This window comes from Leopardus geoffroyi, chromosome D1 (genome assembly GCF_018350155.1).
Source record: "Leopardus geoffroyi isolate Oge1 chromosome D1, O.geoffroyi_Oge1_pat1.0, whole genome shotgun sequence".
In the NCBI taxonomy this organism is placed as follows: Eukaryota; Metazoa; Chordata; class Mammalia; order Carnivora; family Felidae; genus Leopardus; species Leopardus geoffroyi.
In genome coordinates, this window is record NC_059329.1 from 115,436,102 (window position 1) to 115,451,964 (window position 15,863).

General features: G+C 63.4%; 2 protein-coding genes and 1 long non-coding RNA gene across 20 annotated transcripts in view; 2 read left to right on the forward strand and 1 right to left on the reverse strand.

Annotated features, from left to right (window-relative positions):
* Positions 1 to 4,723, forward strand: part of RNH1 (ribonuclease/angiogenin inhibitor 1) — an 11,006-nt gene extending 6,283 nt beyond the window's left edge. For all 14 annotated transcript variants that reach the window (XM_045486496.1, XM_045486500.1, XM_045486495.1 and 11 more), the window contains 8 exons: positions 613 to 783; positions 1,233 to 1,403; positions 1,927 to 2,097; positions 2,185 to 2,355; positions 2,480 to 2,650; positions 2,884 to 3,054; positions 4,250 to 4,420; positions 4,515 to 4,723. In XM_045486496.1, the coding sequence (XP_045342452.1) occupies positions 613 to 783; positions 1,233 to 1,403; positions 1,927 to 2,097; positions 2,185 to 2,355; positions 2,480 to 2,650; positions 2,884 to 3,054; positions 4,250 to 4,420; positions 4,515 to 4,602 (1,285 nt within the window). In that variant the 3' untranslated portion in view covers positions 4,603 to 4,723. The remainder of the gene's footprint in view (positions 1 to 612; positions 784 to 1,232; positions 1,404 to 1,926; positions 2,098 to 2,184; positions 2,356 to 2,479; positions 2,651 to 2,883; positions 3,055 to 4,249; positions 4,421 to 4,514) is intronic.
* The window catches only part of PTDSS2 (phosphatidylserine synthase 2), a 23,841-nt gene continuing 12,662 nt past the window's right edge, over positions 4,685 to 15,863 (reverse strand). Inside the window, exons 3-13 of one of the 5 annotated variants that reach the window (XM_045486484.1) lie at positions 13,762 to 13,844; positions 9,880 to 9,947; positions 9,151 to 9,217; positions 7,868 to 8,217; positions 7,383 to 7,433; positions 6,969 to 7,082; positions 6,761 to 6,879; positions 6,407 to 6,521; positions 6,183 to 6,328; positions 5,906 to 6,091; positions 4,685 to 5,802 (exon numbers count right to left, since the gene is read on the reverse strand). In XM_045486484.1, coding sequence (XP_045342440.1) covers positions 5,643 to 5,802; positions 5,906 to 6,091; positions 6,183 to 6,328; positions 6,407 to 6,521; positions 6,761 to 6,879; positions 6,969 to 7,082; positions 7,383 to 7,433; positions 7,868 to 8,217; positions 9,151 to 9,217; positions 9,880 to 9,947; positions 13,762 to 13,844 — 1,459 coding nt within the window. In that variant the 3' untranslated portion in view covers positions 4,685 to 5,642. Of the gene's footprint in view, positions 5,803 to 5,905; positions 6,092 to 6,182; positions 6,522 to 6,760; positions 6,880 to 6,968; positions 7,083 to 7,382; positions 7,434 to 7,867; positions 8,218 to 9,150; positions 9,218 to 9,879; positions 9,948 to 13,761; positions 13,845 to 15,863 lie in introns of all 5 variants that reach the window. The other 4 variants (XM_045486488.1, XM_045486486.1, XM_045486487.1 and 1 more) reach the window with 4 other exon arrangements.
* LOC123602154 overlaps positions 6,996 to 15,863 on the forward strand; it is a 14,853-nt gene continuing 5,985 nt past the window's right edge. Inside the window, exon 1 of the long non-coding RNA XR_006714396.1 lies at positions 6,996 to 7,101. This is a non-coding gene — a long non-coding RNA (uncharacterized LOC123602154). The remainder of the gene's footprint in view (positions 7,102 to 15,863) is intronic.

A 15,863-nucleotide genomic window follows, 5' to 3' on the forward strand; every position in this document is an offset into this window, starting at 1 on the left:
GTTGTATCCTACCGACCGCCATGGCAGCCAACGGTCACCTCTGGTCACCGTGACCACCTGTGAGGGCGGCGTCTGCCGGCTGTCCCCACTACAGAGTTCCTGTTTCCTCTTTGTAATTGGTAAACATCTTGGGTGAGATACGCAGAGACTGCTGACCTCCTGCTTCTGCTCAGACTTTTGCCTCCTGGTTTTGTCATCCGCCGGTGGATCTTGCCAGAACAGTTATTACTGGGCCTTTGTCTAATGGGGATTTTTAATCCCTCATTCCGTTCACATTTATCAGCTGTCATTCTCCTGTGAGCGACAGCTGGTTTTCCTCCCACCAGCATTCAGTCCTCACTGGTCGGGGTGGCCCCTGCCGTTCGTGCCCGTCCTGGCGAGCCCCTCCGGTTGGCTGGCCCCTCCGAGGTGCCGTGCCCTTTCCGTGGCACTTCTCAGAGCTGCCGCCTGGGGCCGGTCTGGTGTCTCCCGGGAGGCAGACGAGAGCTCTCACGTGCCGACTGTGCCCCCGCAGTGCGGCGTGGAGGGTGTGGGGGCCCAGACGTCACCTGTGTACGTGCTGGTGTCTTCGGCGGAAGCTTCGCGAGGTGACCCGTACGCTCCCGTCCACAGGTTGGACGACTGTGGCCTCACGGAGGTGCGGTGCAAGGACATCTGCTCTGCCCTCCAGGCCAACCCCTCGCTGACCGAGCTGAGCCTTTGCACGAATGAGCTGCACGATGCCGGGGTGCGGCTGGTGCTCCAGGGCCTGCAGAGCCCCAGCTGCAGGATCCAGAAGCTCAGGTGAGCCTGTGTGGTCCACACGGCCCAGGTGCTTGCCCCACCCCGAGCTCAGGTGTGGACCTACTGGGTCAGCCTGGGGAAGGGGGGGCAGGAGACAGCAGCAGGTCCGGGAGCGTGGGGGCTCCTCCCGCCTTGTCTCGGGCCCCTGTCCTCCTGTGGGGTCTGCTCACGCCACGGCCCTGCCTCCTGTTCCTGGGCTCGCGACCCGGTGTCCTCTAGGCCCTGAGGTGCATCCCCTCCTGCCCTCTATTCCTTTGCCTGGAGACCCCAGAGGAGGCGGCGGCCCTCTTGCAAGGCCAGGCCCAGGGCTCTCCCGGGCGAGGGGGCGGGGAGAGGTGCTGGTGCTGTGTCTGCTTCACCCCGGCTCCTGAGGACAGAGGGGCACTTTCCCTGGGGGCCATGGCCTGGCCGGCGGGGACCCTGCTGATGGCTGGCTGGGTGTGCTCCAGCCTCCGGAACTGCTGCCTGACGAACACTGGCTGCGAGGTCCTGCCCGACGCGCTGCGCTCCCTGCCTACCCTGCGAGAGCTGCAGCTCAGCGACAACCCGCTGGGGGACGCGGGCCTGCAGCTGCTCTGCAAAGGACTCCTGGACCCCCAGTGCCACTTGGAGAAGCTTCAGTGAGTGTGGGGCCCACCACCCAGGCCGCCCCAGCCCTACACTTCGGGGTCACTGTGGCTTTGGCTGAGGACTGCCCTGGGCAAGCCCTTGCCTCAGCGTGTTGGCTGCAGGGAGCTTTGAAGAGGGAGCTCTGGGGGACCTGCCGATGGTCCTTCTGTGTGATGCTGGGGCTGTGGTCCAAAAGCTGAAAGGTGGCCTGTAGCCCCACATCACGTGTGGGGCGGCCTGGCCACCAGAAGCGTGCTGATGGGCTCAGTGATGGAGGAAGGCAGGCAGACCCAGATCGGGAGACTGGCATCTTTCTCCCGGGTCCAGTGACCCCCAAGCTCAGGGTGGGGCTCGTGGTTGGCGGCCGGCTTCCAAGAGGCCCTGAGCGCCCACCGTGCAAGGAGATGGCCCCTTAGCCACTGCTGTCCCTGCCCAGCAGCCCTCTGGTCTCATGCGCCCTGCAGCCCGGGGGTGGGAGAGGAGACCCGGACCGAGCTCCCTTGGCCAGAGTTCCCGACACCCACCTGTCCCCAGGCTGGAGTACTGCAACCTGACGGCCGCCAGCTGTGAGCCCCTGGCCGCAGTGCTCAGGGCCTGGAGGCACGTCAAGGAGCTTGTGGTAAGCAACAACGACATCGGCGAGGCTGGTGTGCAGGCGCTGTGTCGGGGCCTGGTGGACTCTGCCTGCCAGCTGGAGACGCTCAAGTAAGTGTGGGGTCTGGTGGGGGTGGGGGGCGTGGGGACGGGACCACGGGGGCTTCCCAGCTCTGCCGGCCCCCCCTGTGCCCCCAGACTGGAGAACTGTGGCCTCACGCCGGCCAGCTGTCAGGACCTGTGCGGTGTCGTGGCCTCCAAGGCCTCGCTGCGGGAGCTGGACCTGGGTGACAACAAGCTGGGTGACCAGGGCATCGCCACACTGTGCCCCGCGCTGCTGCACCCCGGCTCCCGGCTCAGGGTCCTGTGGTGAGTTTGCGCCCGCCCTGCTTCCTCAGAGACCCGTGGCCCCAGCGGGCAGGTGGGGAGTATCTGAGAAGACTGGCTGTGTGTCCCCTGGGGGCCCTGCAGTGATGCGTCCCCGGCTCTGCAGGCTCTGGGACTGTGACATCACCACCACGGGCTGCAGAGACCTGTGCCAAGTGCTCAGGGCCAAGGAGGGCCTGAAGGAGCTGAGCCTGGCAGGCAACGCGCTGGGGGACGAGGGTGCCCGGCTGCTGTGTGAGAGCCTGCTGGAGCCCGGATGCCAGCTCCAGTCCCTGTGGTGAGCGCAGCCCGACGGCAGCCGGGGGACACCTCAGGGATGACAGTGGTGCTGGTGCCCCAGGGCCCAGGCCCCAGGTCAGCTTCTGCGCCTGCGGGCAGGGGAGGCGTGCGGGAGGGGGTGCCGCGTGTCCCGGGAGGGCGGGCGTCGAGGGGCTCGTGCTCGGGGCCTCCGGGGCCTCCGCACCCCGGAGGTGTGGGCGTGGCCAGGCCCTAGTGCTGTTTCTCTGCCAGGGTGAAGTCCTGTGGCCTCACGGCCGCGTGCTGCCCCCACGTGAGCGCGATGCTGACCCACAACAAGCACCTCGTGGAGCTGCAGATGAGTGACAACAAGCTGGGCGACTCCGGCGTCCAGGAGCTCTGCCAGGGCCTGAGCCAGCCTAGCGCCACGCTGCGGGTGCTCTGGTGAGTGAGCACGGGCGTGCCGGGCACGTCTCAGTCTGATGGGTCCAAGTCCAGGGTCCCGCGCATCCCCCTGGGGCCCCTCCCTACTCCTGACGGCCACGTCTGGCAACTCCCGGAACCCGCGGGCTCCCGAAGGCCTGGCAGCGCCTGCTTTGTGTGCTGGGACCCCCGCCCCCTGCCCTGCACGGCTGTGTTCCGGGGTCCTGGTTCCTTTGTTGTGCTGGACGCCTGTTTGTGCTCCAGGGTCGAGCCTTTGAGGGTTTTCCCAGTCTTGTTTCTTCCTTCCTGGAGCTCTCAGGAACCCACTGCTGGGTCTCACCGACCGCCCTGTGGCCCGACGCCCCGTTCTTGTTTCTGTTCTCTCTTTTGGCCCGTCAGCCGTTTGCTTCTGCTGTCGCAGGTTTTGGCTTTGTTGGCGGCCTCTGGATCTCTGCTTCTCACTGTGGCTTCTGGGGATGCCTGGCCATGCTGGGCGGGACACAGGTGAAGAGTGTGGCTGAAGAAGCCCTGGACAGCCGGCCCTGCAGGCTGAGCCCGACAGGGTCCCCTGCTTTTCTATCCAGAGGGCCTGGTCTGCTGCCAGCTCCTTGGGGTGCTCTGGGGGCAGGCGGGGCAGGGGGCGTGGCTTGGGTCCACGTAGACTCTGGTCTACCTCAGCTGTCACACCAGGCAGGGGGCCTGGAGCTTCTGGGGCCTCAGCTCCACCCCCCACCTAGGTGTCCTCGCTCTGGAGGCTGGAAGCCTCTGTGTACTTTCTGCCTCCGGCCACCCTCCTCCCTCCCACCTTTGGCCTCTGGGTGCCTCCTTGGCAGCCCAGCCAGGCTCTAGCACCTGGCGGTGAGCAAGCAAGCGGCTGTAGGAGGCCCTCTGGTGACCCGAGTTGGCCCCGGGGAGGTTGTGGCCAGGGTGTGCCAGCCTCAGGTCGGTATGACCGCTCGGCCTGGAGGGCAGCTGTGTGCACCTTCCTTCCCTCTCTGGTCGGGGTGTCTTTCTGCGGCCGGCCACTGGGTCAGAGACAGACGTGCTCCCGAGTTCGAGGTTTGGGGAACGGCTACGACCCTGAGGTCTCGGAGCGCGGTGTGCACACACACGTGCCTCAGGGCTCCATGAACATCGCGGTGCGTGGACAGCCCTGCCAGCACCCTGTTCTGTGGCGGATCCTCTTGTCCTGACCTGTGCCCTGCTGTCTGCCCAGGCTGGGGGACTGCGACGTGGCCAACGGCGGCTGCAACAGCCTGGCCTCGCTCCTGGTGGTCAACCGCAGCCTGCGGGAGCTGGACCTCAGCAACAACTGCATGGACGACCGGGGCATCCTGCGGCTGATGGAGAGCCTGGAGCGGCCTGACTGTGTGCTGGAGCAGCTGGTGTGAGTGGGGCGTGGTGGGGGGGAGCTGGAGGGGGGGCGGGAGCCGGGGGATGGCCCGCGAGGCCATGACCCAGCCTCCTCCCTGCGCACGCAGCCTGTACGACATCTACTGGACGCAGCAGACTGAGGACCTCCTTCAGGCCCTGGGAGAACGCAAGCCAGGCCTGCGGATTATCTCCTGAGAGGCCTCCTGCCCCTCCCTCCTCCTCCGGACCTCCTGGCTGAGAGTGAAGAGAAGGGTTCCAATCGATGGACTTCTGTGGGAAAGTTTCGGACACTTTTATTAAAGCACTTTTTTTGGCAGGAGGAGTGCTTGTCCTTCTTATGGGGTCTCCACCAGGCACGGTGTCAGTGTCGCAGCTGTTAGGGCTCCCCCGCTGGGTTCGTGCAGCGGCCCATCACCCCCACCGGCAGCAGCTCCGGGGCAGCCCATCTGCACACCTGCCCCCGTCCCCCCAGCCCTCTGGGCAGCACCAGCACTGGGCACACGATGCACAGGGCCCACAGGGCCGGGAGCTGGTGAGGACCTGCTTTACTTGTTCTGTTAGCTCTCGAAGACCCTCTGCCCCTCCTCCCAACCTCAGGCCCAGAGCCTTTGAGTTTCTGACTCCACGTTCCTCGAGGAGCCAATCCGGTGACCTCCGGCCCCCGTTCACACCCCCAGGTTTGCTGGGTCAGATGTAGCCTCCCCAGGAAGTGGCTCAGGGCTGCCTGCTTAAACCTGCCCCTTCTCAGCCGTCTCAGGGTATCACTGGATGGTCGTCCTTCACATGTGCCGTCGAGGGGCTAATGGGGGTCCGGTGAGGTGCAGTCAGGGCTTCAGAGTGGCTGGGGGCCCAGGGAGCAGAGGAAGGCACCGTGATGCCTCTGCTGGGCCTGAGCCGTCCGTCTGGGTGCTGAGGGCTCGCTGTGGCCCAGAGGCCGGCGGGCTGACTGTGCAGAAAGGGGAGGGGACCAGCTGCCCAGAGCAAGCCCAGCCACAACGGTCAGGCTGAGAGGAGCCCCAGGAGCACATGTGCGCGGACGCGCGCGCGCACACACACATATACACACACACACACACACATACACACACACACACACACACACACCTGGGTCAGGGGCCACCCGCACCCCACAGAGCCCAGCTATGTGCGTGGGAGAAAGGGAAAATAAAACCACAAGGGCTGAGGCCTGTCGGAAGGTTCCGGCAGGCCTGGGCTCTGGGCAGTCGTGAGGTGCGTCAGTTTGGGGCTGGCACCCCCGCCCTCTCCGGCTCCACAGGCCCTGGGGGGTCTTCCGGCCCAGGCAGGTGTCCGTCCACGTCGCCCCCGGCTCTGCCCTGGTCACCCCGGCTCTGCTGCTTCTGCCGTCGAGTCTCCTTGTACCTCAGGGTGATGTCCCTGGGGACAGTGGGGGCCAAGTCACCACCGGCCGGCCCCTGGCAGTCACCGCGGGACCCGGCCCCCGGGCTGGTGTCGAGGCCCCCGGGAGCGCGGCGCTCACCGCAAGAAGAAGCGCCAGACGGTCCAGGTGAGCACGAGCACGGAGCCGAGCGTCCAGCACTGGGAGATGTAGAAGGGCAGCGACAGCGTGAGCGTATGCGGGTCGTACTTCACCACGATGAGCAGCTCTGTGACCGTGATGGCCGCCACCAGCCAGGCCTGCTGGCCCAGCTTCTTGTGGAGCTTCCTGCGGGGGAAGGCGCTCGGCTGAGGGCGCTGTGGCTGTGCCCCGGGGGCCGCGACGCCTAGTGCGCCCGGGCCCGCCCCCCGGCTCTCACGGGTCGTCCATGAAGTCGTAGATCTCCCGCATGGCCACGCCGCCCACGTTCACGAAGAAGACCAGCCGCAGGAGGACCAGGTAGTGCTCGGGGGGCATCCACAGCACGAACTTCAGGTAGAACGTGTTCAGCTCTGCCAACAGAAACTGGGGGGACAGAGGAGGGAGGGTGGGTGGCGAGCCGGGCTGCCCGGCAGGCGCGCACACGAGACTGGCCAGCCTTACCACCAGGATGATGCCGCACACGGCCAGCCAGCGGCGCAGGCTGGAGGCGGGCTTCCACTCGAAGCGGACCCAGCTGTAGGGCGTGAACTGGAAGGCGATTCTCTTCATCTTGCCCCTGGGAGCACAGGTGCCCGTCAGCCCAGGGCCCCTCTGCTCCACCCAGCAGCCGTGCCGGGGGCCCGTGATGGGCGGGAGACCCCCACTCCCCAGCGCCCTCCCGGGTCACCTAACGGGGGGCAGCTCCCGGAGAGCCTCTGAAAAATGCTGGCAGGGGATGAGGAGGACCTGATTAGACAGGCTGGGGTCGGGCTGACATCCCTCCCCCCACGGACCAGGGCAGCTCGAGAGCCGTACTTGTAGGTCGGAATGTTCCAGAGGCCCTGCCACTTGTACGTCTTCAGAGACAGCCACTCAAGAGTCTTCATGCCGCAGTAGATGCCCAGCCCGTTGCAAACGAGCACATCCATGATCCACTGGGGGCGGGAGCCAGGGAGGTGGTGGGCGCCTGTGGTCCCCAGTCCCATCCTGCCCTCGACCCCCCAGGGCAGCTGCTGGCACTTACGTGATCCCACCAGCACTCGCTGAAGTTGGGCAGCTGGTGCTCTAGGCTGTACTCGAGGAACTCGAACATCACACTCACGATCGTGCACATCCACCAGTCACGAATCATCAGGGTCTGCAGGCCGCAGCAGAGCGTCAGCCGCTCCAGGGCGACACCCCTGACCCCCTCAGGGGCGGGGCGAGGCACTGGTTGGAGGCCACGACACCAAGGACAAGTGCAGGTCGGGGCAGGACCCAGGGTGCCCAAGCAGTTGTGCCAACTCTCTGGACAGCTGCCTGGCCTGAGCCATGGCCCCCAGACCCTCGCCCACCACAGTCAACCACTCTGAACGTCAGCCTGTGGCCGGGAAGTGGCTTCAGAGCACAAGGCAGACCTGAAAACCAGGGTGTCCTTCTGACGACGAGGTCACCTTACCTTCAGGTACCAGCCAAGAAAGTGCGCAGGCACAAAGCCGTCCAGCTTGTCCTGTGGGGACAGGACACTGGCCTCGTGCACGGCCCACGGCCGCCGGTCCCTCCTTCTCCATGGGCACCTGGGCCCGGTTCCTGCCTCTCTGAGCTGTGCTGACTGGATCCGAGGGACAAAGCTGGGATCCCGCACGCAGGCGGACAGCACGCCCTGACCACAGAGGAGAGCAGGTCTCCAGGCTGAGACGCAGGGACCTGCCCCACAAGGGGGCTGCACGGACCCTTCGCCAAGTGGGCTAAGCTGAAGGGAGCCCTGGGTCAGGCAGGAGGGAGGTCAGCGCCTGGCAGGGCCAACGCCAACCCCACCCTGTCTGATCTGCAGAACGACCGGGGTTCCAGAAACATGCAGGACAGGTCAGCACCTGGGGAGCTGATTAAACACGTGACTCCTGGCCCCACCCCGAGCACGGAGCTCCTAGGGCCCGCCTGTACCCAGACGTTGTGGAAGGGGTCACTCTCGTTGTCTGCGTCGTAGATGAGGCAGTTTCCCCCGTAGTCCCTCTCCGGCAGTGGGACTCCCAGCTTGGGGTCCACATACTTCAGAAACTGGCGGCCGTCCTGGACAGTCTGCAAGGCCAGCGCCCTGGTCAGTGAGGCCACATGCTGCTGGTGGCGACGGGAGAGCTCGGCTAAAGTCCCGAAAGCGTGCGTGTGGCCTGGGGTGTGTGGACGACGCCTCTGCCGAGTGGGGACAAACACCCTGCAGTGCAGGGACGGGCAGACGTGGTGGGGGTGGGGAGGCCCCGAGTCCAAGGAGATGCGCCACGCTCCCCACGTGGAGGCTGTGTGGGTGGGGACACAGGTGGGGTCACAGGTCACGGGTCTCGCTACTGCCCCTCTCCACAGGCCCTCCCAGAAGAAACACGACATCAGGTCAGCCTTCCCAGACAAGGATACCAACAGCAGCAAACCGCCCTTTCTGGCCTTAGCGCTAAGGAGACTTCTGGGGTCGACAGACGGAAGGCTGCCTGCGGCAGACACAGCCTCACCCCTCCCTCGGGCCCCCTCTGGCCACTGGCCCACAGGGAGCGGCCCCGGGAGGCCTGCGGTCAGGACACCATCCCCTCACTCCTGCCCCAAGTACCAGCCAAGGGACGAAGCAGGGCAGAGGATGAGGTCGGGTGACAGACGTCTTCTGGCCTCAGACCCGCATCACATCTGTGCCAGACAGACGCACTGCCTTGTCCTGCAACTCGACCTGTCCCCAGCTTGGGGTCTGTGGGAGTGACCCTCAGACCGTGACATCAGCCACAGGATCGGAGGCTGGGCCCTGCTGTATCCAGAGAGCACGAACCCAGACGCTGGGGCACAGCTGTGCCAGGTGCAGGCTGCAGACCCCGAGCAGGACGGCCCCGCGGTGTGAGCGCCGCACCACGGGACGCTTGGCGGACCCAGAAACGCAAACAAGGCCAGGAGAGGCGGCCACGGTAAGGGTTCCGACAAGCGCGGGTGCCGCCCGGGGTCTGGTGGCAGGAGCTCTCTCCTGGAGGGAGCCACCGGCCAGTCGTGCCGGGAAGCAGTGCAAGCAGACCTAACACGTGCTCGGGTGCACACGGGCCCGTCACCAGCAGCCCCACTCAGGAAACGGCTCCCGCTCGAGGTCAAGGCCGCCCCACCCAGCAGGAGATGGCCCACGACCCCCACGACCCCGATGACCCCGACGCCCTCCAAGGGCCCAGGAGGCACAAGCGAGCGCGCCCCCAGGGGGTTCTCACAGGGCAGGACTTGGTGGTGGAGGGAGAGCAGGTCGGCGCTCTGGGGGACACGAGCCACTGTGGTGTCCTAGACGTGGGTTTACACATACAGGTGTCAGCACTCAGAACCATACACCGCGCTAAGAGCGAATCTCACCACGTGGCGATAAACCACGAGAGACGGAACTGACGGAAGCTGTGAGCTTGTGAATAAGAAAGTACTTTGTGAACTGAAGGTCACCGTCTAGGTGCACGTGGGGTTGAGCAGAAGGAAAAGCTTTAGTAAAGAGACACCAGCGCCAGCAAGTGGGGAGCCACGGTTTACTACGGAGAACGTTCCGGCCTCCCTCCGGACCATCCTGCTGCACAAGGTGCGCTCGGAGGGAGAAGCCCCGAGGACTAAACCCCAGGACCAGCTAGTGGGGGTGTCGCCCTCCCCAGGGGTGGGACCCTGCTGCTCGGGGGACAGGCAGCTGTCCCACCCGAGCAGACCGTCCCACTGGGCCCCGTCCCCGCTCGCCAGCGGGGGCCGTCTGGGCAGGGCCCACACGCGGCTCAGGGCAGAGACCCTGCTGAGACGCGGTGCCCGCAGCCTTCCCAAAGCGGACCCTTCTGGAGGGCCCCCCTCACAGCCTCGCCTCCTGCCAAAGCTCCCGAGGGGCTGGTGGGCAAAGTCTTCTCGGACACCTTTCGCTTACCGGGGCCCCGGCACCGCCCACATTCCCAGATTATCCAAGAAAACCCGCTCACCTGGAAGAGTATGAAGATGAGGAACAGCTCATAGACCACGCTGACGCAGAGCCAGAACCTCCAGTAAGCTACAGAGAGACACAGAACACAGGCGTCAGGGGCGCCAGCCCCGCCACTGGCCGGCAGCACGCCTGCGCGAGGCCTCACTCAGAAGCGAGCTTGGGCTGTGCCCATGCCTCCGGCCAGTGCTCCCAGCTTCCCCGCTCCCCCCTCCTCGGGGGCCAGAGGCTGGGGCAGCCAGCGCCCTTGCGCATGTGTACCGGTGAAGACCTCTGACCTTTACCGCTGAGGAAACCTGCAGTGGGTTTCTGCCGGACGCCTTTTGGCAAGTTAAGAAAACCTATGAATCCCAGCATGCTAAGTTTTCACCATGAATGCGGAGGAGACTTCGTTTTCCTTCAGCGCTAACGCGGTGAGTTGCACTGACAACGGTCTCCGATGCCAAGCCGGAGGCTAGACCGACCCTGCTTCTGTCGAACTTTCAGGAGACTCCCATCTCCACCCGCACCGCGGGTCCCCGGAATACACGCCTCACAGCTGCTGAGGGAGATCTTCAGTGTCCTCACCACAAAAAAGAAACTAATTCTGCGGGGGTGACGGGGGGCTGTCAATCATCTGGTCTACCTTAAACCCACACGTCGTTCTGGGCCAGTGAAATCTCAAAAAAGCAGAGAAAAAAACCACTTGTCCCCCAAATTCCTCTTATCGGCCACCCGGTTTTCATCCCTTGAAAAGGGAGGCTCAGATTTTTACCAGGGGAGGAAAGAGCAGCAGAGGAAGCATCTAAAACCATCGTCTGAGACAAAGGACGGGGGAGCACGTGGCTCTTGGCTTCGGCTCAGGTCGCGACCTCAGGGTTCATGAGACCAAGCCCCACAGGGCTCTGCGCCGGCAGCCTGGAGTCGGCTTGGGATTCTCTCTCCCTCTGCCCTGCCGCCCACTCACGTGCACGCCCTCTCAAAATAAATTAAAAAAACCACAAATGGGGCGCCTGGGTGGCTTGGTCGGGTAAGCGTCCGACTTCGGCTCAGGTCATATCTCACCGTCCGTGAGTTCGAGCCCCGCGTCGGGCTCTGTGCTGACTGCTCAGAGCCTGGAGCCTGTTTCAGATTCTGTGTCTCCCTCTCTCTCTGCCCCTCCCCTGTTCATGCTCTGTCTCTGTCTCAAAAATAAACAAACGTTAAAAAAAAAAAATTTTAAAAACCACAAATGACAACTTTCACCTTCCAACAATCCTGACAATCCTGTTTAATACCAGCCTAAACTATCTACTTTCCCGTTGCTTGTGTCTGCTTAAAGAAACACCACCAGCTTAGTTTTAAAAACGATTTTCCCTGAATAAAAACGGTGGTGCTTACAAATGTGGAAGAGACCCTGGCCCCGCTGGCCTTGGGGATCCCAGCCGCCGGCAGGGGGAGGGAGGCAGCTGGTAAGGAGGCGCTCGTGTGGGGCTCCGGGGCCCAGCCAGCACCCTCGGGCTTGTGAAACCTCCGCCTGCAGCTCACGCAGGCAGGAAGCACAAAGCACGAAGGACGCTTTGCTCAAGTGCCTCTGGGCGCGGGGTAAACAGTGGACGTGACAAACTAGCCTTGCTGCCGTGGAGTCTGGGAAAAGCCTGGAAAGTTCTCTGGTCAAGGCTGCAGCAGGATCTAAAAGGGCCTGCGGTAAAGCGACTCAGGGTGCTTCCCCGGAGCGCTCGCCCCACAGCCACGCGAGGGCACCTTCCTCACGGACCCGGTGACACTGAGCTCGTCTGCTCCCCTCCCCCATCAGAGGGCCTCCAGCTGGCCATGCCCCACTGCCCATCCCCCTCCACCTGTAGAACCCCCAGGGCCTGCCCCGCCCCCAAACACGCAGCGGGCGCACCCCTGGTTTCCCCGAGCACCCGCCCCACCTGCACACCCACTTTCTTCCTGCGCATCAAATCCAGCGGCCCCCGCAGCCCTCACAATATTCTGTTTACTCCAGCTTCCAGAGGGAGCCACGCATGACAACAGAAATCGTGAAGAGAAGGGTGCCTTTTTCACGGGCCAGCTTCAACTGGAACTGTAGCCAATTCAAGTTTCCCAACAAAGCACCTTGTTTCTGGGCCAGAAAACCCTCCCCACCGTCCCCATGGCGTGCTGCCCAGGACTGAGGGGACCACTTCCCATGTGCTCTGACCTGACAAGTTTGAGGCGTCCTGCCCGCCACCAGGGAGCAGGTGCCCCAGAGCGGGCCCCCGCATTCGGCAAATCACAGACCGGCAGGGAAGCCGCTCACACCAAGCGACCAAACCGAAAGGCAGGCGCAGCAGAGCCCAGCACGCAAGATGGGAGCGGGTGACTGGCACCCCAGATTGAACGGGACGCAGGGCCTCCCAGGAGCCCAGAGGCCAAGCAGCTGCCCACCGCTGTCCGATCCCAGGCTGGGCCCAGCGCCCACAAGCGACCTGCTCCGCCCCCCCTCCGTCCGCTGACTCTCCAGAACTCTTCCCGGCCGATCCAACAGGCACCCGGACTTTTGTCGTGACTTCTGGTGGCTTTTAAAGTGTTCTCTCACTCTGGCTAGTTCGGACCCTTCTGAGGCCCAGAAGACTGAGCAGGTGGGGAGCCGCAGGGCCAGGCCGTGCAGCTGCGTGCACTCACCACTGCCCCTCTGGCAGGCACCAGGCGGTGTCACCCAGTGTCAGCGTCCCAAACAGGCACCGAGGGGGGCAGAGTGGCCGGTGAGACCAGCCGGCGCAGGTTCCCCAGGCAGGTGCCCCCGCACCGCTCGGAGTACCCGGGGACCCAGCTCACAGCCACAGCGCTCACCGACCCCTTCCCCAGGGCAGTCCGGTCACCTCCAGCACGGCCTGAAATAGTCCCGCCCTCTAAGCTGCTGCTTCTCCTCCCAGGACTTTGTGCTACATGAATGATCGGACACAGGCGATGATACGACTGGTAAACAAACCGGAGTGCGTTCAGATGACCACCAAACGAGCAGCCATTAAATATCCAGTTGCCAAGTAAAAAATTAGTAAGGGGGTGTTTGTGTTTCCCTGAAGTGAGGAAGTCTGATATAAAACCACACACAGAGTAGGGTCCCATGTTTAAATGCTACGTGTGTACATGCATGTGCAGAGACACACTAAACCTTAAGAGTGGCTTCTTCCTGTGAGTGGCTCTTGTTTGTATTTTAAAATACTTTTTGTACTTTCCAAGTATTCTACAATGAATACACACCCCTATTAAGACAGAAAAGAAACAAAGGTTCTAAGATTACAAAGGTTACTAAGTTGTAACATTTCAGGAAACCAACCATGCCTTGCCCTTAGAGGCGGCCCCTCAATGAGGCTGGAGCCCTAAACACACTGGGGCTGGGGCAGGGCAGGGGGCAGGACCAGAGGTGGGGGCAGGGGCAGGACCAGCAGTGGGGGGGCAGGGGGCAGGACTAGGGGGCAGCTCGAGCATTGCTCGGCAGCTCCGAGGCCAAGGGGGTTGTTGGAACTCCCTCAACTTGGGGGTTGGGGGTTAGAGACAGGAGAACTCATTGCAGATGGCACCCAGTGAGCAGGCCAATGGCAGGGCCACCAGCTGAAGCCCATGCCGACCCCGCTGGCCAGTCCTGGGGCACCAAGGTCTGCAGAAGCAGCCCCCTGAGACACAGTGGGTGGAAGGCACACGGGGGGGGGGGGGGGGGGGGAAGGACAGCTGCGGGACAAGGTGAGGAGCAGAGAGATGGGACAAGGGGCTGCAGGAAACCTAGCCCTCGCCCTCAGCTGTGACAGTGCGCCCTGGCTGGCGGGAGGGGCTGGGAAGAGGAGGACAGGACATTCACACCCGGCAGCACAGACACGGAGCGACTGCTCGGGACAGAACCGTCACATGGGCACACACGGAAAGAGAAAGGGCGAGTTACCTGGATGAGGTCTGGAAAATGGCCCGTCTTTAGCTTGTGTGACTCCAAAACATAAGAAAACCAAAATACTGGCCACAATACCTCTGCAAACAAAGAACAAACAGCCCCTCAGTGTGTGTCTCCCAGGCGGGAGGTTGGGGGTAGGAGGGACCCCAGGATGCCCTCTGCAGTGACAGCCCCTGTCCCCAGGGAGGGAGGAGGCCGGGCCTCGCGGTGGGGGGGGGGGAGGGCACCCAGGCCAACCGCCAGAGGCAGACCCGCTCTCGGGACGAGACCCTTGGTGGAGGCTGTGCGTCGTTTAGGTTGCAAAGCGGTGCCCACTAGTGTGTGTGCTTCCCATTGAAAGAGCCCCTGAAATCCCACATGTGACCACCCAGGGCACCGAGGGCCCGCCCAAGACAGAAGGATGCTAGGGTCGAAAGGCTCTCTGCTCCCGCAAGGCAAGGGCAGCACCCCCCACGCAATCCCCACAGGGCTAATTCACAACAGGACCAAGCGGATGTGCTGCAACCCCAAGTGCACAGACACACAGACACGAGCCTGCACGGGGGGGGGGGGGGGGGGGACAGGAGCAAGGAGGACACGCAGACAGCGGTGCTCACGCTCCATTCACACGGCCACCGCCCGCCCAGCGCAGGGTCTGAGGGGGGCAGTGCCGCCTGCCCTCCCCACTGCCGGCAGTCCCGTGGCAGGGACGCACATTGCTGTTTGCAGCTGGGCTGCTGCCCTCCAACACGCACGATGCGACACCACACGGGAGGCCGGAGGCGTCGGCCTGGAAGCACCTGCCCCCCCCCCCCCCCCGTAAGAGCGCCCAGGGTCCAGGGCAGGCACCTGTCGGGTCCCCACAGGACACCGCCTGCCAGCCCCTCCGCTCCTGCCTGCCCCTGTGTGGCCAGGGTGTGTTCCGATCGCAAGGGGCAACATGCTGCTGTGGGTGTGCAGAGTGGTCCTGTCCCGAGTAGGACGGGCTCCCTGCTCCTGCCGGCCTCCGGACCACAGTAAGTGTGGAGGGACCGATGGACACTGGCCACTGCGCTCAGCAGGGCGGGGACCCACATCCCCATCACAGGGGCTGACACAGAGGGCCCGTGAGGTGCCCACTGCTCAGGGCAGGGTGTGGGGAGGCGGGAAGTCTGCAAGGGGCTGCCTGGAGGGGCACACAGACCCCCACTAGGCAGCGCTCCCAGTGTGACACCCTCCACCCCCAGGAGAGGCCCCTCCTGGCACGACCGAGAGATAGCTTTGGAGCCACGGGTGACCCCCTGAGAAGTCACCACCAGAACAGAACGAGGGAGGTGAAGTCTCAGGGCGCCTGCGCCCCACCTGCCCTCGCCAGGTCAGAGTCTCAATTCCAACCTCGGTTGTACATCTTAAGGCAGTGTTTGGGGTCACTTGGCAAGATCTGTGAGTCAGGTGAAGGACGTACAGTACCCCCCCACTCCCTGCACCCAGGTCTGCGTTAACACCCGACGTGAGGATGGGGCGTCTGTCACAATTTACGAAGCCACACTGCTACATTAACCACAGTCCACTGTTTCCAGACTTTCTCACTTTTCATCCAAAGTCCCTTTCCTGGCCCAGGACCCCACCAGGACCCCCATGACATTCGGGGTCAAAACCCCCCTGGGCTGTGACAGGGCCTCAGGCGTTGTTTTGGATGGCCTGCAGTTTGGAGACCGGTCAGGTGCTCTGGAGGACGACCCTTAGCGAATGCCATCTGCCGCTTTCTGTGATTTCGATCTTGTTTTTGGGAGGAAGATCACATCACACCGACACGATCTCTGACGTCCCCTGGCTGGGACACACCTGTCAGGTGCCCTCCCTGCCCTGCTCTTGAGGGGGAGGGGTCCCTCTACACAGCCTGCACGCAAGGGCTGGGGAGCACCTATGTTTATCTGGAATTTATCTACACGGGCTACTTGTCTCTTCTCCCTCACTTACTTTATCATTTATATTGGCACGGACTCACGGATATGCATTTTATACTTTGGATTATGATGTGGTAATAATTTATAGATTTTTTTTTTTTTTTTTTTTTTTTTTTTTGCTCAAATTGTATCCATTTACCTACTTTGACCATTGGGAGCGCTTTCGATGGT